General features: G+C 36.9%; 1 protein-coding gene across 50 annotated transcripts in view; it reads right to left on the reverse strand.

Moving 5' to 3' along the window:
- The window catches only part of phldb1b (pleckstrin homology-like domain, family B, member 1b), a 147,480-nt gene that overhangs the window by 46,601 nt on the left and 76,580 nt on the right, over positions 1 to 24,299 (reverse strand). For 45 of the 50 annotated variants that reach the window (XM_073923547.1, XM_073923543.1, XM_073923538.1 and 42 more), the window contains 3 exons: positions 4,097 to 4,378; positions 2,860 to 3,006; positions 2,514 to 2,651 (listed from right to left, as the gene is read on the reverse strand). In XM_073923547.1, coding sequence (XP_073779648.1) covers positions 2,514 to 2,651; positions 2,860 to 3,006; positions 4,097 to 4,378 — 567 coding nt within the window. Of the gene's footprint in view, positions 1 to 2,513; positions 2,652 to 2,859; positions 3,007 to 4,096; positions 4,379 to 10,645; positions 10,736 to 24,299 lie in introns of those variants that run through there. The other 5 variants (XM_073923574.1, XM_073923573.1, XM_073923572.1 and 2 more) reach the window with 1 other exon arrangement.

Raw genomic sequence — 24,299 nt, forward strand, 5'->3', positions numbered from 1 at the left:
AAGTGGATATTATTAATGTACTTATTGGGAAATTGCTACTTTTAACTGTCATCCAATGTGTTTCTACACATTCTCAACGCATTGTCACTTTAATTACAGCGTAAGCAGCACTGAAAAAAATAGGCCTAACGCTGAAATGATTGCTTATTCTGCACGTGGTATTAATGCTCTAATGTTTTAACATGGGCGTCGAAAAAAAAAAAAAACAACCTCTGTTTTTGCTCTGCTAGCATGTGCAGTGTGAAAGAGGCATTACGCCTGCAGTCATCACTGTTCTTTTTTCACTTTTTAAAAGTTGCTAAAAGTAGCCAAATGAATGTCAAAAATTGCTACGTTTGTTGCTCTTTGCTTTTTGATAAAAACATTGATAGAATAGTTCGAAAGGTTGCTCAATCTTGCAACAAATTGCTAAGTTGGCAATTTTGTCTGCATATTTACTTAGATAAAAAATCTTTAAATATTTAATAAAAAATGCATTGCATTAAATGACAATATTATCTATAACGCTGGCACAAAACTATTGGTACGTATGTGCTAAAACTTCTTGAACGATAAAAGAAACAACAATAATAACTAGGGATGTAACGGTATTGTAAATACCGTCATACCGCAATATTAATTTTTTTCAATATTACCGTAGTCGCATGACTCTGTAAAACTATAGATCTTCTGAGAAAATTTGCTCAGGCGAATGAAGCGAACGGGAGGTAGCGAAAACTACAATTCCCATCAGCCCAGGCTTGGCCATAATTCCTTGCGGTCTGTTGTCGCTACAGATCCAGTAATGCGGAAATGGAGTGTGCTGGTAGAAGCAGGGATGAAAAAGAGCTGGAAAACCCTAAAGCGGGTGTTGTCGCCGCGCGCGTACTGAATAGCGGTGTTGTCGCGCGAGTTCTTATCAGCTGTGTTGTCGCGCGAGTTCTGATCAGCTGTGTTGTCGCGCGAGTTCTGATCAGCTGTGTTGTCGCGCGAGTTCTGATCAGCTGTGTTGTCGCGCGAGTTCTGATCAGCTGTGTTGTCGCGCGCGTTCTGATCAGCTGTGTGGTCACGCGAGTTCTTATCAGCTGTGTTGTCGCGCGCGTTCTGATCAGCTGTGTTGTCTCGCGCGTACTGTAAAGCGGGACGGAGGGTATGTCGCGTCGCGGGGGCACTTTTGATCATTTTGGAAGGGAACTTTCTATCCAAGACTAAAAAGGGCATGTGCACTGCATAGGTTGAGCCTTGTGTGTGCACGTGCCTGCAAGTTGGGGAATACGACTAATAATCAGTCATGGGGACTGCAGAAACACAGCACACTGTTCAGATTGATGCAGACATGAGACCTCTATCTTACGCATGGTTTGTCCTCTCAAGTGGGGGAAAGACAATGCACAACACTACCCACTGCTGTCAACCTGGGCCAAGTCATATCTCTCTTGTCCCAGAAACCTCAGTCCCAAATGAGAGGGTTTTTTTCTGTTGCAGGGGACATTGTAAATACCCAGAGATACCAGCTTTTACCAGATTATATTTATATGATAATTTTCCTTTAAACCCATCTCTATCTAAGTGCGTGAGTGATTAAATGTTGAATGAGTTTTCAACAATACTAAATTGAAACTTTATTTTTTTACATGGTTTAATAATTTTTTGTTATTAAAATTGAAGTTCCTGTTTCAAAGCTTACAGATAGATGGCTAATTTGTATGTCATTGACACTTTTGGCACTTTTTTGGAGTATTTTTATAAGTTTAGTTTTTTCCTGTAAATGATTCAATAAATACCGTACCGTGACATTCATACCGAGGTATTACCGTACTGTGAAATTCTGATACCGTTACATCCCTAATAATAACATATAGGACAATAATTACATACAGCAATAGCACTGGCTCTAAATATGCTTATTTTGTTTATTAAATAAATATGTTCTATTTAATGTCAAATAAAAATTACTGTTGTTAAAAAATATATTTTAAATACCAAAAAATCACTATTAAAGATTGTCAATATTGCTATTTTTAAAATGTTGGACAATTGAATGTTTAATGGATCCAAATCCAACTAATTTAATGGAGAAAAATGTGCAAGTATTGGATTGTACTATGTGCTAATGACCAACATTGGTATCTGAATCAACTGAAAGTTTTATTTTTGTAAAAATTGTATCATTATCAGCAATAAATAAATAAACAATCATATCAGTGCATTCCTAGTTACAAGGTCACAAAATATATCTCAATTTCAAATAAATGTTGATATTTTGACTTCTCAAAAAAAAAAAGACTAAAACCTTAAATATATGTAGGAAGTACAGCTAATAAAGTACTGTACTGACACCAGAAATCAAAATGATTTCTCTTGATCACCTCAGCAAATACATTTTTGAAAAATATGTAAGCAAAACAGAAAAAAAAAAAATCTATAGGCATCCAATTGTCTACATTTTACAAATAAACATGCATTTTATCATATGTCTCTGAATGTGGGTGGTTTACATTCAGTGAGCCTGCGTGTGGTGATCGTGTCCATACCTTGTCCTTCTCTCTCTGGATGCTGCTCTCCAGTTCAGTGAGTTTGCGCTGCAGCTGGTTGATAATCTCGGTCTCAGTCTCGATTTGCTCCATCTCAGCCTGTCTTTCTCCCTGCAGCAGAGCTCTCTCCATCTCCGCCTGTCCAGATCAACACATCAGATAGAGTCGTTCTCACACAGGACACATAAACACACCCGAGAGCCCCATATGACATTCTCTCTTCCAGGACGCATCACTTCCCTCTGCTCTGACTCTTATCCACTATAATTAGGAGGAAAGCACTTCCTGTGTATCCTTTAGTGTGTTTAGGGAGCTGTGCAAGAATTGTTTTGTGTGAACTGCTTGCCTCTTGTTTAGACTCCTGAAGTTGCTGCTCCAGTTCTGTGATTCGAGCTTTGAGCTCATCTACCTTTGCCAGCACTCGAACCCGCTCCTCCTCCAGGTAGCCCAGCTCCAGACGGCCAATGCTGCCCGAACCCAGAGACTCCTCAGCCTGAAAAATTGTTATCGATATAAGAATCAATTTGAATCAATATAACAATTCCTTTGTGGGTTTGTTTAACAAGAGCGAGGCTCGAAATTATTCATACCCCTGGGAAATTCTGACTTAAAGTGACTTTTAGTCAACCAGCAAGTAGTTTTTTGGAGCAGAAATGACACGGGCTTCTCCTAAAAGATAATAAGACAATGTACAAGAGGCATCACTGTGGACAGTTCTGTCAGTTTTTATTTACATTTGAACAAAAACTTTAAGTCTGAATTTGTCAGGGGAATGAATAATTTTGGACTTAAATATTTTGTAACTTATTTTTGTACCGAGACCCAGAAGGCACATGATGGTGGGGAAAAAATAGATGGTAGAAAAAAAACTGAGTGATAGGAAAACATATTTTTAAGTTTTTGTGTTCTCTCACAAAGATGTTTCGGGTTCCCTCGCAAAACGGTTTTCTACAAACACTTCCTGTTCACTTGATACATGTCAACCCTCCCTTTTTTGCCAGGATTCTCCCGTATTTTAGCATTCTATCCCATTATCATCCTATCATTAAGTATTTTCTCATATTTTTCATATTCAGATTTTTATTTTTGAAAGCACGCTGAAATTAATATGAAAATGTCGGCTGTCACTTTCTTTCCATTAAAGCTGTGCGTCGATTATTGCCCTTCATATGCAACCTCTGAATCAGCGAATGCATGAATTAGCGCTGACTGACAGTGATCAGCTTCTGTACACTCCATTAATATTACCCCCAATTATTTCCGAAAAAGAAAAGCTTCTTAAACTCATATATACAACATGTAAATGCACATTAATATTGTTATTAAACTGGAAGTTCCAACACTGTTATTGGTAAAACCCTGTGTTACAAAACAGGAAGTGTTCTAACACTGTAAAGAAGGTAGGGTTCCACACAATTCACTCCTGTTGTCGCAACACAAATCGATTAAGTTAACTTAACAAGTGGATTGAGCATAAAAAAATTCAGTTGTCCCCCCAAAATCTTTAGAATTGAGTTGTTTCAGCTCAAAAGAAGTTTTGAACTAGCAGCTATTTTTTGTATGTAAAAGAAAAACAGTCTAACCTGTCCATTCTGTCCATTTAGCAGAGCAGGTGTCCGTCCGTCCAGCTGCGCACTCTCAGTGCTACTGCTATCCTCCTTCAGGTTGTCCTCTTGGCTTTCCCGCTGTCTTTGAGTCGCTCTTAGTGAAGCGCTGTTCACGCTGTCCATTGAAGGACGCCTGACGTTAAGCCCGTCCCTCGAGCCAAGCCCAGAGACGCCCATCCTGCCCAAATCACCCGGCGGCCCGTCGCCCTTGTTATACTCAGCGCAGAGGTTCAAGATTGTCTCCAGCCGCTGCCGTTCCTAAAACACAACAGAGATGAACCATTAGATGAGTCAGGGGTGCCAAAAATGACCCTCCTGTTATCTAATTTCCTCTGCGCCAGCCTCTGGCACTCAACAGCCAACTGATGCCAATCTGAAGAGAGAGCAGAGGAAATAAACAGAAGCGCCACTGTCTGGAGGGACTCTTATCACGAGCCTGTTCTCCAGCGATGGGATGCGGCCCTGCTTTCAACACACACAAACACACACACTCTGCGCTTGTCAGAACAGGCCCTCGCTTACAGCAGACACAAAAACCTCTCCGCCGATACGCACAAGCCGTGCTCCGTCAGCCTGTGGGGTCTGAATGTGGTAACAGCTGCCCTCTTTAGCCCACCTCAAACACACATTCTCACTCTGACCTTTGACTGTTACATGCCATTTGTGCTAGTCTGAGGCAGCGACTCCGCTTAGTAACAGTAGTCTGCATGCTATGGGAACGGAAATCATTTGCTTTTCATGTTTCTTTATAAGACGGCATGGTGGCACAGTGGGTAGCGATATCGCTTCACCACAAGAAGGTTGCTGGTTCAAGTCTTAGCTGGGTCAGCTGGCATTTTTGTGTGGAGTTTACATGTTCTCCCTGTGTTTGCGTAGGTTTCCTTCGGGTGCTCCGGTTTTCCCCACAAGTCCAAGGACATGCGCTTTAGATGAACTGAATAAACTAAATTGTCTGTAGTGTATGAGTGTGTGTGAATGTATGGATGTTTCATAGTGCTAGGTTGTCGCTGGAAGGGCATCCGCTGCGCAAAATACACTGCAAAAAATGCTTTTCTTGCTTAGATTTTTTGTCTTGTTTCTAGTCTAAATATCTAAAATTTCTTATATCAAGAAGCATTTTCTAGATAAGCAAAACATATTGTCTTGTTTTGAGAAATCATATGCCAATATTAAGTGAGTTTTTCCTTAAAACAATCAAAATAATCTGCCAATGGGGTAAGCAAAATAATCTTGTTTTTTCTTTTGATGTAAGATCATTTTGCTTACACCATTGGCAGATTATTTTGCTTATTTTAAGAAAAAAACTCACTTAATATTGGCATATTATTTCTCAAAACGAGACAATGTGTTTTGCTTGTCTCGAAAATTCTTCTTGATTTAGGAATTTTTAGATATTTAGACTAGAAACAAGACAAAAAATCTAAGCAAGAAAAGCATTTTTTGCAGTGTATATGCTGGATAATTTGGCAATTCCTTTCACTGTGGCAAACCCTGATTAATAAAGGGACTAAGCGCAAAAGAAAATGAATGAGTGTTTCTTTACTATGCCGATACATTAAAAAACGTTTGTCACATTGTGCAAAATGTATTTAAATAAATGTCACTACAGATTTTTGTTGAATTGTGCAGACACACGTATACCATGATAAAATACTAAACAGGAACCAACGAGCACTCGAGGATATAAATATATTTTGAATACATTCCTCTGTGTTGGCGTGGGTTTCCTCCGGGTGCTCTCACACAAGAAGGTCGCTGGTTCGAGTCCTAGCTGGGTCAGTTGGCATGTCTGTGTGAAGTTTGAATGTTTTCCTCATGTTGGTGTGGGTTAATTGTCCGTAGTGTGTGTGTGTGTATGTTAGAGTCATACCTATCAACCCTTCCGTCTTTTCCAGGATTGTCCCGTATTTTACAGTTCTATCCTGCCATCATCCTGTAAAGGTATTTTCCTGTATTTCTCCTGTTTTTTAGTCTTTCTATGAAGGTTGGCAATAAACATTAAAGAACTGATCCCCCCTTATGCAACCGACACCGCCGAACCACCAGGGGACGCCCCTTGCTCCTAAATGTCTGTTCTGTGCTTTTGTTTTTTTTAGGCATGAAAAAACTTTGAAATAAATATGAAAACAGCAGGATTCCCTTTCCTCTTCATTACAGGGGTCGTCGCCCCTCCTATGCAATCCCCAAAACAGTCGGTAAATATTTATAGTACATATAGCGGTGCGTGACTGTCAGCTGACGCGCTTCATAGTGATAAATAGATGCTGTTTCCCAAATGGATTCTGTACACGCAATTTGAAACGGAGCGAAAGTCTGGGTTTTGGGTGCATGCTTTAAAAGACATATACACACAATTAATAATAATAACATATAAAACATGTCAATCTTGGAAGGTTTTTCATTATAACGTTAGATGTGTGCATTTTTTTTGTGACACCTCTGTTATTTAATGTTATCAAACGAAAAATTCAAATAAATGAGATATTCATTTGTTTCTCTTTAATGAGAATGTGTAAATTATACAGTGAAGAAAAGGTTAATGAAATTTAATAACTTGATTCTATTTCTTTATAATAGCTATTAATTTTAATAAGCTGAATTGTTTGCTAATTTATTTGCTGCTAATGTTTAGCATTTATTTTTTCTTTTGTAAATAATAATAACAAAACATATTACATATAACATATCCTTTATTATGGTAGGCATATCCCTTATTTTCACATCCCAATGATGACAGGTATGGTATGGGTGTTTCCCAATACTGGGCTGCGGCTGAAAGGGCATCAGCTGCGTAAAACATTTGCTGGAATATAATCTGTGGCGGTTCATTCCACTGTGGATATAGCTGAAGGAAAATGAATGAATGAATGTTTTAAAGAGGGATATTAATATGAAGCATCAAATCAGCATATTAGAATAATTTCTAAAGGGTCATGTAACATTGAAGACTGGAATAGAAGTAATAATGCTGAAAAGTCAGCTTTGACATAACAGAAAATAAAATGACATTTTAAAACAATCTTAATCACAGTTATCTTAAATCTTAAAATAGTTGTCAGTTTTTAATGAAATGCATGCAGCCTCAGGATGCAGAAGGGACTTCCTTAAAAAAACAATCTCCCTGACTTCAAAACTCTGAATGGTAGAGCACATAAAATTGATATACATATATGCATATTTAATTTTCATAAAATCTCAATCACTAACAGTCTCTTCATTACAACCCCCCCAGTTGGGAAACCCTGCTTCAGGATGTAAAATAATTGCACATGATTAAATCCACAGCAGAGAAAGAGGCTAAACAGAGACTCCGGCAGGTTGCGTGTGCTGTCTTTGAAGTGCTCTAGAGACTAGATGAGCTCAGTGTGATTTTGTGGAGTAAACGCAAAACCCTTAATTAGCACAACCTGTAATCATCAGCCTCCCCGATCTCCAGGATCACACTGAAATCAGGAACACGGCTGAGCAGAATCACTTCAGACTGTTCCCATGGCCCTTTCCCATTGCACACGCCACACTGGCTTAACAATACTTTTGTACAAAAACTTTGGTATGCTGTAAGTTGAGAAAAGTAATAATAAAGTAATAATAAAACCTTTAATTCACCTAAAAAATAAAATTCTGTCATCGTTTACTTTACCTTTACTTGTTCCAAACCTGTTTGACTTTCTTTCTTCTGGTGAACACAAAAGAAGATATTTTGAAGAATGTTGGAAACCTGCTGTTGACTTTTAAAGTTTTTTTTTTTTTTTAACTCAGGCTGATTATGTACCCCTATATACATTTCTGGAGAGCACCAACTACGTCCCAGGAGCTATGTTTTTTTTTTGCAGTTTTTGCTGCTGTGTATGTAAGCTTTTTAAGATCTCAAATTTTTCTCACAAGTGCCATTTGCTCCTGCTGTTTTCATGTAAATCCACCAGAGGCTGCTGTCGACTGACTGTTTGACTGACTGACTAATCAACTGACCCACCCTCCTCCTTCCCTAAACCCAACCAGTAGTGTTTTCAAAAACACCAATTGACCCGCCCACCCCTTTTCTAAACCCAACCAACAGTTTTCAAAAGCAATCCAGATCAAAAAAGCCTTCACCTGATTTTTACCACATTCTCACCCTGTTATTTACTTGTTTATTTTATTTTTTGTTTCTGCTTTTGTCTTACCTGCTTTCTGGAACCATTTTTCGCTGGACTCAAACCCCATCATCGTGGTCAACTGCTCTCTGCATCTCAAGTCGGACATATACATGGCGAGCTAACTGGATAAACTTGTAACAGTGGGAAAGCCGTCCATACAGAGGTAAGCGGTCAGCTGGTAAGCGAGAAAAGGAATGGAGTCATACCGCCCCAAAGCATTAATTTTAAAGACAAAAATGCAGTCATACGTACTTCTGGCTACATGATTTAAAATCTCCAGAAATGTATATAGGGCTATGTTTTTTAGAATGAGCCTATGTTTTTGTTTTTCCTAATATGGATGTCAATGGTTACCAGTTTTCAACATTCTTCAAAAGAAAAAAGAAACTCACAGAGCTTGATGGTGAGTAAATGTGAGTATCTTTTAATTTTCTTAAATAATGTATGGAAAGTAGAGATGTCTAGATCCCATCATGTGATCAGAAATCGGGCCCGAATGTGCAGCTTCAGATTTGATCAGAACAGCAACACGTGCAGCATGACATCACATTGTTGCAGAGACGCTATTGGTTAAATTCCAGCAAAGTAGAACATGGATGTAGCTTGAAGCGGTAATTGGGAATATGTCTGCGGTCTGGAGGTATTATAAGCTTGATGAAGACAACATTGCCTAGCAAACTGTGAGAGATGTAAACTTGGGATTGCAAGAGGTGGAAATGAAAACACAACAAACAAACAGAGTTGTTGAATGTTAAAATAAGGTGAATTAAATGAAAAATAAGGAGCATCCTGTATCTGGTTCTTCGCTCTCTTTTATTCGTTTTTATGTATTATAGAAGTATCAGATCGGGTTTCAGTTTCGGTAGATACTCTAAATCAAATGACTCAGACTCGAGGGCAAAAAAACCCTGATCGGTACATCCCTAACGGAAAGTGTTAGCTAAAGGTAATCACATTTCCTTCATTCATTCAATTCGTTTTCCTTTGACTTAGTCCCTAATTTATTAGGGATCACCACAGTGGAATGAACCACTAACTATAGCAGAATTTTTTTACGCAGCGGATGCCCTTCCAGCTGCAACCCAGCACTCGGAAAGGTAAGCGGCTTTTAATTTTGAATTTAGTTTTGATTTATTTTCTATGTACAATGGATAATTTCCATTTCTTTGCCTGAAAATGTCTTTTTTTGTTCCATCCCTAATTAAATAAACTAATTTCATATAAAAAAAAATAATAAAATGCACATGGTATCATGGTAACACCACATTTATGTTTATTATATATATTTTTTTCCCTGTTATCAAGTGAAAGGTACCAAGTGTAAAAGATTTCTGTTAACTAAAAATAATAATAGTTTCTCATAACAAATAGTAGCTTTGCTCTCTTGGTTGGTCTGTTCAGAGACTTAAAAAAGACAAAAAATATACATTTGGAACTGGTTTGCAAATGAAATGCTATGATACTTTAGCATGCACTTTGCATTCTGTTCTGTTTATGTTGACATCATGTGGTGTCATTGGTACATACAGTAGTGTGTTCCTCTCACAGGAGAATTTTAAATAACTTATTAAAAGTGCATCAACGTGTCCTCACCTGGCTGAGAAAATGACACGTCTGAATTAAAAAATAGTGCTTTCATTTCTCAAGCTCTGTCAAAACCCAGAGACCTTTTAATACTGACAGGCTGATATCACAGAAAGTTTCTCCACAACTACAATTTGCACCAGTAATTGCTGTATACCGTAACTGCTAATTATCAACACTTGAGAGCCAAGACCAACTGATTTTTTGTGCAGTCAAAACTGTTAAAAGCTCCAACACAGATGTTCCCACTGCCAAAAGAGACGTTTAGTCCAAGTTTAGAACAGGACTACTATATAGCAGACCCCAATGTGTTTCATTTACAAGTTTAAAGGGTCCTCTGTAGTTGTCATTAGCAGGGTCGCCTGGGGGAAGGAAATAGTTTAAGATCACGCTGAACACACCCTGAGTCTTAAAAGTCCTCTGAAACACACAGAGGCTGATGAGCCGCAGGAGGGATTCAATCATTTGATCTGCTTCCATCAGCCCTTTGAGCTTCTGATCCTGGAGTTTACGGGCAAGCTTGATGAGTGTTTCCAATTAAAACTGAGACTACCTGAACACTTCTAAAGAAGCACACGCTGTTTCATTGTGCCGTGAAGGAGCTCCTTTTTAACAAATAGACGCATGCTCTAGTCGTGAAACAACAAATTTCACTTAATAATAACTAACTTATGATGACACAGAGGCTGAATATCAGTCTAACATATTTACATATGAACTATTAGCAGCTCTGCATGAAGATTCAGACGAAAATATGCTTTTCTAAACACAATAAGAGCATTGGAATGAGAAAGCACTCACTCACCCTCATTGTGACGTGCTAAAAGTCGCAAGCTAGTTGGAGTCCTGTGGTTCTCTCAGATGTTTCCTCATTGAGTCACTCTCCAGAACTCACACACACACTGAGACAGATGAACAAATAAAGCCCCTAGTCCCTCCGCCTCCAACACACACACACACACACACACACACACACACACACACACACACACACACACACACACACACACACACACACACACACACACACACACACACACACACACACACACACACACACACACACACGCTCAGGTCTCTTAAAAGTGTGCTGGTAGATATTGTGCATAAATGCAGTGATATATTTACAAGACTGTTCACATGGATGTCTTATTATGTGTAACAACTTTTTATCTCATCAGTTACCTAAACATACACAAATGCATACAAAAAACATCATCTCTTGCTTATTTAGCACTAGACATGGGATGATAAATGTCAAGGTTTTTAAAACTATAATACTAATACTGTTCCTATGGTTTAGTTTAGTTTAGTTTAGTTTAGTTTAGTTTAGTTTAGTTTAGTTTAGTTTAGTTTAGTTTAGTTTAGTTTAGGGCAACAGTACAAGGAACCTCCACATCAAAAGCTGTTACAAAACAATTTAAATGTTCTGTACGGCTGCAGGCGCCACCACTAATACATAACCCTGAAATAAAGGAAAAACACCGCAATGCATACATTTTTATAAAGTGTTTAATTGTTTTATTACTAAATGGACAAATCTTTACAAAAAAAGCCCGTGCAAAAATGATTGGAAGTAGACAAAAGGCTTAAGCGTTTAAACTGCATGTTTTTGAACTGGAATGTGTCTTTCTTGTTTACCTGTGATCCGATCGAACAAATGATGTCTTACTTTGTAAACAGGGCAGCATCACACATGTTAAATTCTCTCTCTCTCACATCTGCAGAGTGATCCTAGCCTTTCTCATAGTAATCTTCCTAAACTAGCCCACGGACGGTGTGCGATAGCTGCGCACTGTAGCATGCAGGCGCGCAATGAGGAATAATTGACTGCTTGCATCAAAAGGGCACTCATGTTATTGCGCAATGATAATAAATAATATAGATCGCTTCACCAAACACATGAAAACGAAAGTAGCGACCGTGGTTTTAAAAATGTAAGAAGTAGAAAGTACAGATATTTGTGTAAAAATGTAAGAAGTAAAAGTTAAAAGTTGTCAAAAAAATAAATAGTTGAGTAAAGTACTGATTCCAGAAAAATCTATTTAAGTACAGTAATGAAGTATTTGTACTCCGTTACTTCCCATCTCTGCTAAAAGTAAAGTTAACCAAAAAAAAAAAAAAAAATTACCTTATCATTTATATACTTATGAATTTCTTTCTTCTGATGGACTCAAAACAAGACATCCTGAAAAATGTTAGAAATGAGCAAAAACCAGTATATTGTAAAACACAAAAGGTTAAGGTCTCTCAAATCATTTGAGGAAACTTATTGCAAAAAACATTTAAGTTCAACTAATCCTAATGAGTACTGTGAACTTAATCCATTTGAGTTTTACTCAAGCAATTGATCATAGTAAAACGTGATAAATGAAGAGAACTCAAATCAACGGAGTACTGTAAAACACAGTAAGTCAAGTCAACTTAAACCGTTTGAGGAAAAAGATTGCTTACTTTTTGAGGAAACTTACTCCATTTAAGTTGAAGTAACAAGGTATTTATTTAACTCATTACCTTCAACACTGAGTTCACAACTCTTTTTAAATGAGTAGAATTAACTTTCAGTTAATTTTGAGCTCACTACACTTATTTCATTTGATAAAGTTGACTGTTGGATTTTCAGTGTAGAAACAAAAATAAATAAATAAATACTATGGAAATGAATGGCTGTTGCTTTACAGCATTCTTCAGTTTATCTACTTTGTTGCTCAACAGAACAAAGAAACTCAAACAGACTTGGAACAAGTGAATTTACATTTTCTTGGTGAACTATCCCTTTTTGTTTTTCTTAAAATACTTCAGACTCTTTAACATTCCCTATTAGTTTCAATGATCCGCAAGAAGAACTTTTAATACTGCACAACCATCACACTTCTGTGTCACTTTTCCTTTCTCTGCTCAAGAAGATATGATTCAGTAGTTTGAAGTAAATGGCTTGTTTGGCCTTGACAAATGCGGGAGGCCTATAATCACACATTTACACATCATTCGTTGTCTGTGCTAACTAAATATCTGTGCTCATGTACTGTAGATGCTGGTCATAAAAAAATACTGTTAATGAGAAAATTACACTTTAGTCAAATTCTACAAGCTGAAACCCAAACTGGAAAAATAAAGACGGTTTCCAGTAAAAGGTATGTAAGATAACCATGAAGCGCTTCATACTTTCCAGATGACAGCAGTGAACAGACGCAACTCTGTTTGTTTTTGGCAAGTATGTGTCTTGAAGCCAAAGTTCTCACATTCACACAAGGTCCAAAAGGTTTATTTTGGCAATGCCATAGAAGAAACTTTTGGTCGCCTAAAAAGTTGTTCTTTTTCATGTAAAAAGAGCCTTTTTGTGAATAAAAAGGTTCTAGGAATATTGAATGTTTTTATGAAAATATTGATGCTAATAAAAAAAAAGTCAATTGGAGATTCTAGTCAAATACAGTAAAATAAGTTTATGTAATAAAAATGTTTTCAAATGACTATCCTATGTTTGCATGACATAGACATTAACATGGTAATAAAGTAATATAGCATAATATTTCCATGTCCAACTCTAAAAACGTCATCATTCCAATGCAATATCACAGTTTATTAATTTTATCTATCTTATAACCATACAATAAACATTTAAGAAATAATCGCGGGGTTTAATCGAATCAAATCACGATAAAAAATAAACAACTAAATAATGACTGAGAGACAGAGAATGATGCACAAATAGTGTTCATTTAGTTGGATTGAGAACAAAAAATGAGAACAATGAGAATTACTTATCTGATTAGAAATAAAGACAACAAGATGAACAGAAAAAAAAAAGGTTTTATTCAACTGTGGTGTACTTATCCAAATGAAAAACATCTCAGGTATTAAAGGTTATTAGCAGCACTTAAACCCCAGACAAAAAAAATAAATAAATAAAATACGAAAGACGGCATTTGGAAAAACATTCCAGTTCTCTTATTTCCGCTCGCTTCATTTTTATGCATTCCAACCACACATCCACCAATCAGAGTTCAGGAGACACAGACTTTGCCTTCTGATCCCAGTCTTACATTCCACCGTCTTCCCTCTGTCTGGAGTGACACGCACAAACACACAGCTCCTCTAATGCTTTTTTCAGAGACGCTCAAACCCCCTGCCATGTCGGAGGCTCACTCCTGCTCTTCCTGACCTTTTCCTGTCTTTAAATGTGTGCCGGGGTCACGGTGCCACTCTTACTGTGATGTGCCTGGATGATTTGAATACCTTAAAGCAAAAAGACTTCAATAGCTTCCGTTCTGGCTCTCTAAAACAAACAATGAGAGATTTTACATGATTGACGTAATACTAACAGGAGCAAAAGAGCTGTTTTCAAGCATATTTTAATATTCTTAAGCAAATCCTTCTCAAACAAATCAAAATTAGAGAGCATTTTCAGATTTTTTTTCACATTGTGGTAAATTCCTTAATTTTCTGACAAATTCTATTCAATTGGCAGCCATGTTTTTTAGGTATCACTGACTTTGCAAAATTTTAGTAACTATATACACTTTACAAAAAAAAGTGTTTTTTGGTAAAAGGCACACTTTACACAGGAATAGACTCATTTTAAATAGTTGAATTTTGCCATTTTTTAATCCATTTAATCAATCACTGCATCTGGTTGGAGAACTTTTTCAGCTTAGCATTGCATAAATCATTGAATCGAATTAGACCATTAGCATCTCAATTGAAAATGTATCTACTATTGATCTAAAAAGAAAAAAAAATCTGCCGAATGAATAAAAAAAAAATGATAAAAGTAAAATGTTTAACACTCGGAGACTTGTCAAATCAGCCTATCCCCCCGGCCCCCAAATCTAATGTTAACTAGCACAACTTTGTATTTTAGCAATACATTAGTAAATGTTTAACATCGCTAAATAAGTGCTGTTCAAGTATACTTTCATTTTTAGTTCAGGTAAGGAAACATGTTGATGAATGTTAACTAATGGGACCTTTTTTTTTGACAGAAAACTGTAAATATAGTTAAATAAATGCATTTTGATTCCTAAATGTGTGACATATCTACCTGAATCCAAAGTGACTTACACTCAAAACATAATGCTTCTCATACATCTTTAAAAAAAAACGTAACTGTATATACATCCTGTGAATTATTAAAATTATTCAAATATTTTCACAGTATTATATATATTTTTTATTTTCTTTTATATTATGTTTTTTAGTTTGGCTGGAATAAAAAAAAAGTTTTATTGTTTTTAAAACAATTTTAAGAACAATATCATTAGCCCCTTTAAGAAAAAAAAAATTCAGCCCCTTTTTACATAACAAACCACTGTTGTCCAATAATATTATGTACTGTCACTATGTCTAAGACAAAATAAATTAGTTGAACTATTTTTAAAAACTATTATGTTTAAAAATGTATTAAAAATTGTTTGGTAACACTTCCTTTTGATGTTCCCTATTGCACATTTTGTTGACTAAAAGTGTTATTGCACGATTTCCTCTAGGATTTTTTCCAGCTGTGGTGGCAGGCCTTTTTTACACAGATCTATAGCAACTACCTGTGGCGTTATTTCAATGACAAATGTCGTGAGTGCAGTATTAAGTCGAGATCGCATTCATGTAATAGCCTACGAGCATGCGAATCTCTTTGCTTGTACGCCGATTTCCTCTGTTCGTGCACAAAACTTCTTGTATGCCCCATTACACTGCTCAATCACAGATCTTCTTGTGCGCTCTTAAATAAACACTGCTGAAGTGCGATTTAGAGTGTTTACATAACAAGTATGTCTCCAACATTTATCAGATTTGCTAGGAATATTTATGAATGTCTCCAATAGACCTACAGAGCGGCATTAATGTGTCCTGAAGTAAAATGAAATGGCTATATATCGTGTTTGCTAGCCTCACGCATCACGCACTTGTCAGTCAGCCAGTCAGTCAGCAAGTAACCTTCAAGGGTTAAACAAATGACGCACTGCACTACTACAGTTAGGGAAATGTTTGCGCTGTTATAATTCACTTATGTTTTAATACGTTTTGGTGCAGTTATCACCTGTTATTAAAAAACACGACTGAATGTTTTAAATGAAAAACTGTAATATAGCCGTGGCGGGATTAATTTTGGTGTGGCACCCCACCATGGAAGAATGATAGTAGTGGCAACTATATGCCAATTACTTCTCATTTCAGTATTAGTAGACTGTAGAGCTGCGTGATTTTTCAGATTTTTTAGATTAATTCGAATTTACGTTTTAAGACGGTTTAATTTTGAATCAAATTGAGAAATCGCGATTTTTAAAAAATATATATATGTAATACATTATAATGGCACCAATGCTTTTGTTTACTCTCTGAATGAAGCAGGAAGCACACCAGAAGCGCCTCTTGGCGACGCGCCGCACAGCACCATGGATTTTAGAATTCTAAACAGGTTTCTATACACACACCGGCGCCGCCCAGCCTCGATTCACGAAGCAGTTGTCATTTCAGCCGGCCCACAGAGCGCCATCTGATTATTTTTATGTTAAATATCATGCCAATGTGTGCATTTGGTGTGTGATAGTTTAAACTGTCATGTCCGCACCGTGTCGCGGCGCTTCTGGTGTGCGACCTGCTTGACTGCCTGTTAAAGCGTGAAGTCATGTAGGGTTTTACTTGTTGCACGTCTGTGTGGATTGTCAAGACATTCCCTCATCAAGTCAATAAACTCTATCTCAACATGTATGAAGGACGTAAAAGCCTGCCATGTGAAATACCGTGCTGATCTTTTGGTTTTAACACGAGTAGAAGTGAGGGACTGTAGCAGTGAAAATGAAAGTACCCGCCCCCATGACGTCATTTAGCAGACCTAGTTGAAAACCAGACAGATCAGGCACCATAATACAGAGAGAGGAGCAAAGCGCATCAAATGATCGTTATTTAAAAGGGGGAAAAAGAAAAATAGATTAAATATATTATTTTATATTAGACACGCATCTGGTACTTGTATTTGCTCCTGCTATACGTCCACAACATCACACATTGGGTTAAATTAGGCTTTACAGTTTCCATGTTCAGTCCTTTTCTTCCACTGTATCTTTTTAAGAAAAAGGCAGCAGCATTACAACCTGTCATTCAATCAGAAGACAAAGTCAAAGCCGAGCTGACAGACAATCTTTCTTAGGCTCAGCAAAACTTGCAAAAATACCTCTGTATTCCTGCAACTGCAATATTTACATAAATATTTCTTATTCAAATCTTCAACAACGCTATTTAACTCGTGAATTTGTTTTACATTTATTTACACCTTGACCGATTTTTGTATGACATGGCCATTAAAAATACAATGTTCCTTAACCAGATGGTTTTTCAAGTTACTTTTAAAGAGAATGCTACTTCAGTCATGTTGTTGTAATGTTTTGAGAAGACTAGTAACACAATAAAAAAAAAAATCAAAATCGTGAGTCGGTCAAACTTTATAAAAAACCTAGATTTTTTTTTTTGCTAAATCGCCCAGCCCTAGTAGACTGTCTCCCTAATATCTGTTAATACTGCTCCTTTAACATTTAACTGACTATAAGAAAGTTTGCAAGTACATGTCAACTTACACTAACCCTAACTTCAACCCTAACCCCAACCAAACAGTCTACTTATAATCTAATGAGAATTAGTTGGCATGTAGATGCAATGTAACTTAAATTCAACAAAATGCGTTAAAGGGACCATGAAAATAAAGTGATACCAAAATCTCTCCATTAAACTGCACTCAGGAAAATTAAGAAAATAACAATTTCACAGGAGGGCTAATAATTTAACTTTAACTTTATATAAATTTGTTGGTAAAAAATAAATGATTTTTGACAGTCCTTAAGAATTTGCAAAGTTGTGGTTTTTTTATTTATTAAATCAATGAAATATAAATTAATTAGACATAAAAGAATGTCAAAAGTATTTTACATAACTTAGAATGTGCTTTGCTAAAATATTAAATTAGGGTGCAGCTTGACCTGCAGTTACTATTCTGCCATTGTGTTTTCTTCTCAAGTGTCTATAAGATCCATTTGTGACGTAATAAAGCGGAAAGTTGAAAATTTTGCACAAATCACCGACATTTAGTAATTAAAAAGCAGTGCATTATCCTCTGCAAACAAAGACGGAAAACAGACTATCCAGATACTTGGCAAAAGAACAAGACATAAATTGTAGACGATATTAGTCCTGGCTTGTTGTTGTGTACACATCCAGTGAAGAGGTGAGGATATAGAGTGACTTTTACCCAGTGACCTAATCAGGTTCATCAGTTTGCCTGCCTGTGTCGTTTTTTTGGCCAAGTTTATATCATGGAGCTTCAGCAAAGGACAGAACTGACTGCCACTCGTGTGAATTCGCCTGGCACACATTCGAACAGTTTCACTGCCAACTCTTCTCAAAAAAAAAAAAAAAAAAAAAAAAAAAACCAATGCCCCCGCTCAAGGATAGAACTTTTTGTTTTGTTTTTTTTAAACAATTGTTATAGCTATGATGTTTAACAAAATTTAAAAGTGTCCCATTTATAAAACATGGCCAGAGGACAGTGAGTCACACACACAAGGACACATTGTCATCTAAACAGCATACATGACACTAAATAATGCAGTATTATTTAAACAAGGTGCATTCCTAATCACAAACATGAGCTGTAAATAAATTACTATATGAAGTATTTGTAAAGTATTATATGGTATTTAATTGTATATTTCCGAAAACAAATTTGACATTTTACAGCAGGGGTCACCAATCCTGGTCCTGGAGGGCCTGTGACCCTGCAGTGTTTAGCTCCAACTCTCCTCAACACACCTGCCTGGGTGTTTCAAGTATACCTAAGACCTTGATTAGCTTGTTCAGGTGTGTTTGATTAGGGTTGGAGCTGAAATCTGCAGGACACTGGCCCTCCAGGAACAAGTTTGATGACCCCTGTTTTACAGTAACACTACAAATAATGTTGGTTTAACCTGCAGCTTTTATACGGTAAGGAAACGTTTTTACTGTGACATTTTTGCAATATATATCTGTATTGGTGGCACGGTGGCTCAGTGGTTAGCACTGTCACCTCAAGCAAAAAGGTCACTGCTTCGAGTCCCAGCTGGGTTTCCCTGTGTTTGAGTGGGTTTCCTTCAGGTACCCCGGTTTCCTCCGCGATTTAAAGAAATGCCCTATACAGTAGGTGAATTAGATAAACTAAATTGGCAGTAGTGTATAAGTGTGTGTGAATGGGAGAGTGTATGGGTGTTTCCCAGTGCTGGGTTGCAGCTGGAAGGACATACAGCGTGTAAAACATATGCCGGAATAGTTGGCGGTTCATTCCACTGTGGCGACCCCTGATAAATAAGGGACTAAAGCGAAGGAAAGTGAAAAAATGAATGAAGAGTACTATATTATAGTAATAAATAAATCATACAATAAAATACAATATTCTCATTAATTACTACGATGATCATCATGATAATGGTAATTATTATGATGATAATTTCTTACCTGGAACAATAATAAAATTTCTTACTTCTAACTAAATGTATTAATTTAAACAATATTGATGATTGATTGATTGATTGATCAATTACACTAATAAATAAATTAATAAAGAACGAACGAATGAATGAATGAATGAATGAATGAATGAATGAATGAATGAATGAATGATCAATTAAACCTATGAATGATTGGTTGATTGAATGATTGATGTCTTACCATTTTCTGGGAGGTTGCTACGGTTTTGGTAAATGATTGCTAGGTTGTTTGATATATACTACGGTCATTCCACAAAGTGTCAAATGTGTTCTTCGTTATTTATGGACTTGCTAAGGTGTTCTGTTTATTTAGTTCTATTATGAATAGTCCCAGTCTATCCTAGTTGGTTTCGAGGTGTCGCCAAGCAGGCAACAAGGTTGCCTGTGTTGTTTCTAAGGCGTTGCTACTGTGTTTTAAGTAGTTTTGGGATACAATGTTCAATAATGATGCTGTTGAACATTCTGGTGATAACTGGAGTGTTCTAGAAGGCTTCTTGTCGGCTTTGAGATGTCTATGATTTTCTAGATATACTCGATATAAAGGCTTAAGGATTTCCTGTGTGTTGATAGCAAAAATGTGAGACAATTTATGAAGTTTTACACTTTTGTGGTTTGTTTAGGTTAGTGTTTTGTGGAAGATTCATGCAAAATAAAATGACCTCATAATTTACTGTCCCTCATGTGGCTTTAAACCTTTATGAGCTTCATTCTTCTGTTGAACACAAAAGAGGATATTTCGAAGAACTTCAAAAGTAGAAAAAACAAACAAACAAAAAAAAAAATGATTAAACGATGATACCTTGGATTTACTATTTTCGTTATTACAATATTCTGGGGGATTTAGATTTAGGTCATGACGTTAGGGGACCAAAATTCAATGTCTAGCTAGCGTCTAAGGAGAACGTTATTTTGACATCCAATAACAATGTCAAATTACGTTGATATTTGGTTGATTTTAAGTTGTGTTGGAAAGTGACCAAAATCCAATGTCTGATAGATGTCATAGTGGTAGACGTTGATATTTTGTTGTTTTTAGGTTGATTTAAGGTTGGACGTTGGACATTGACGTTGGGTTCTGACGTCAAATCGATTTTCATTTCCAAACAAAATCTAACATCCCCATGACGTTGGGGTACAACATCATGCTGACATCCTGTGTTTTCAGGGTAATGACTTTTCATCATTTGGTGAACTTTCCATTTAACACTAGATAAGAGTAAAACTTACACATCTAATAAAATCTTTATCAGTCTGAAACAGTGAATGAAGTCTTGATGAAGTCTTGAATCAAGCAGAACAACTGATAGACAGCAATGAAGAATCTCTTATATCAAACAAAATCTGTTCAAATATAACTAGGAATATCCTAAATATATTCGTTCAGCTGTCAAACACATCTTTCTGAGAATTCTTGAATATTTATACAACACAGTGTGTTGTTGCTATGCGCACTCAGTGTTGTACTTCGCAGTCTTGATTACAAGAGACGGGTCAGAAAGTGTAAAGTCTGCACTGACCCAGATAATCAGCGCCACAGAAAGTCAGTTAACTGTCTCTTTTACCCAAATACTCTCTCTCTCTCTCCCACTCGCTCTGTCGCTCTCTTGTTGTGAGGAGAATAGAGCATTAATCCGTCCCAGAGCAGATAACTCACTTTACACCCAACTGCAAGAACACAGGAAGTAAATATATTAAACCATCAACAACATGCTCCAGAGGGGGCTCATGTGCATCTTGCTGTGTCAGAGGATATTGCTTTTATCTTCATTATTAAATATTCTAATTGCACTTTACTGGGTCAAAACGCAGTTGCATGCCAAGTAAGCACATTACAATAAATACCCCTTGTTTCCTCTTCTGTCTTCATGTGCTCCAAACAAACTCTCAGTTAGCTTTTTTGCATAATATGTCCAGTGAAAGTTGATATATTTAGTGTGTTAATCCATGTGAGCAGCGGGACAGATGCTTGTCATGCAGACCTCATGTCCCCTGCGCAGTTGACCCGTGTCTGCCCTCATAATGACATGGAGGTGGTTATGTCTTCACAGCAGAACAGCTTAAAATAATACAATTATGATCCTTAATGCTTAAAAAGAACTATTTAAAGGGATAGTTCACTCAAATATTTATATTCTGCCAACATTTACTCAAAACCTTTATTTGTTCGATGGCAATTTGAGAAAATGGCTTTTGAAGAATGCTGATGGCAGGATCCAGCATTCTTCAAAATCGGGATGCATCGATGCCATTTTTTTGGAACCGATCTGATCCCAATACCAAAATTCTGAGTATCGACCGATACAGACCCTGTGCTGTTTTTTTGTTTGTTTTTTAAAGCATAATACAGTTTCTATAGTTCTATAGTTCAAATAATATATCTTCTTTAGTTAAAGTAACAGAACGATAGGCCTACTGTATATGATAGTCGACACCATTTAACTAAAAACATGATGTTGGCTGTAAACTAGGCTATATTATTTGAGCATTCATCATGACATTGATCTGTTGTGGTCCAGCTTATGTTTCCTTTTTTAATATTAAGATTTTTTTTCGAAATCTGTAATAGGCCACCACTATTGACTCTAATGGTTGGTAAAATAACCAGCCTATGAGCAAAGCCTGTTGTACTAAATAAACATTCCCTTTTCTATTAATGACAATCCATGTTGCGCTTGTTAGTTTCACTATTATTAATTCAATCAACTACTTTGACCACAATGAGGCAGGTTTTACAAACTGTGAAACTGAAAGCACTGAAAAGTATTCCTCTCGTAAGAATAAACTTAGTCGGAAGGATGAGAGAACAGAAACTCATTGTTAGAATAATTTTAAGGATCGGCACACATTGTGTCTATGCAGCCGGTGTGTGAATTAACACAACGCACACAATGAGCTGACCGGACAAACTGACTGCAGCGGGAAAGCCCTCCACACGGAGGTAAGCGGTCAGCTGGCAAGCGCGAAAGGGAACAGTATCACACCGCCCCGTAGCGTTTGCTTAAAAAAATGAAATGCAGCCATACGTACCTCCCGGGACGTATTTCGTGGTCTCCAGAAACGTCCACGGGACTACGATTTTTAGAATGAGCTTGGGTTGCTTTTAAAACTTAGCAGCACAAAGTTTCTAATTTAAAACTTCAGGTAGGACTAATTTTTGTGTGAAGAGCAGGTAACAATAACACTCTCTACTCCAGGGTTGCAAATGCGATATGCTCTAACAGACACAGTGCAACATGATTTAGGAACAGCAATGATCTCCTTGCTGCAGGTCAAAATGAATCCATTTAATGCAAAACTCAATGCATTTCTCCACTGATTATTTAAACTAACAGGAACAAATAGTCTTGGAGAAAGTTTTTCATGTTGTTATGAACGCGACACAGTTCGAATTGGAGAATGATTGACAGGCGCGGCGGGAATCGCTGAGCTCAACATGAATTTAAGCTCTTGAATATTCATCTGTGCTTCACATTAAACTATTGAATGGCTTCAGAATATTTGGGATATAGTAGACCTACATGACATCTTTCTATTGCCTTACAATAGGCTACCTTCATGAACACGTGCAAGATCGGATTTGGATTGGTACCAGCTGGCCGATACCCGATTCAGCAAAAATATGCAATATCGAATATGTTCAACAGAATAAAGAAACTCATATGTGTTAAAAACCACACAGAAGGAGAATAAATGATGAGGTAATTTTCATTTTATCCCTTTAAAAAGCAAAGCAAAAAAAAAAAAACTACTTCCATGACATTTCCCTCCATAAAAAAACTATACTGTGTCTCAGTAAATAGACTTCTCACATAACAGTGAACATCCTCACTGACACGTCTGCTTTTACTGTGCAGCAAATGTCAGTTTTATAGAGTAATGGAAATGTGATGTCATTGTGGGAGCTCTCAGTCAAAAAAAAAGGAGGTCATCTTTAGCAGGGCTGGCATCAGTATGGCACTCAAGCTGACTGACAGAACAGTTTTCTAGTGACTGACGCCATATGCCAAGTGTGTGTGTGCCAAGGCTGTATCTAAGGTAACCATGTGTGCCTCTGGAGCCTTGTGGCAGTTTAGGGATGATAAATTATGCACTGCAGACCAGACTGACTTGAACCCACTCAGCTGTACAGTATGCAAATAAACAAACTTATAACTAATAATGAGGCAGAATATGTGGATATTTGTAACAGAACTGATTATCTGAGTGTAAGACGAGTTTTTATCAAATGTAACAAAATATAGTGACTAGGGCATGATGTTATGCAAATTCTTTATGCCAATGTCCATTCCCCATTTTTGTACACATTTCATTCATTCATTTTCCTTAGGCTTAGTCTCTTTATTCATCAGAAGTTGCCACAGTGGAATTTCACACAGCGGAAACATCCAGCTTCCAGCTGCAACCCAGTACTGGGAAACATCCATACACACTCATTCACACACATACACTAAGATCAATTTAGCTTATTCAATTACCTACTGTATACCACATGTCTTTAGACCGTGGGGGAAACTGGAGCACCCAGAGAAACCCATGCGCACACGGCGAGAACATGCAAACTCCACACAGAAATGCCAACTAATTCAGCCAGGACTTGAATCATAGCAACTGTGTCACCCTTTTGTAAACATTGACAGAAATAATAAAAGTACAAGACGTATTAATTTTTTAAAATTAAAATATCTTCTGACTTTTGTACTTACATTATCCCAAATCCAAAGAAATAAGCTATTTTAAAAAGTGACACGGATTGTGTCCTGTGCCGACATGCTAATGACATCAAACCCCCGATTTTTGGTTTGGTTTTACTGACTTTGCTCTTCAATGCGGAAGTGCGCTCGAAGAATAAGGTCAATAGAGTACAGTAAAACACCCTAGACACTTTATTGCATTGTGTTTTATTTATTTAGAGCAGCAATATAACAGAACCTTAAAATGTATTTGTTATTACAA

The sequence above is a fragment of the Danio rerio genome, chromosome 15 (genome assembly GCF_049306965.1).
Source record: "Danio rerio strain Tuebingen ecotype United States chromosome 15, GRCz12tu, whole genome shotgun sequence".
NCBI classification, from domain to species: domain Eukaryota; kingdom Metazoa; phylum Chordata; class Actinopteri; order Cypriniformes; family Danionidae; genus Danio; species Danio rerio.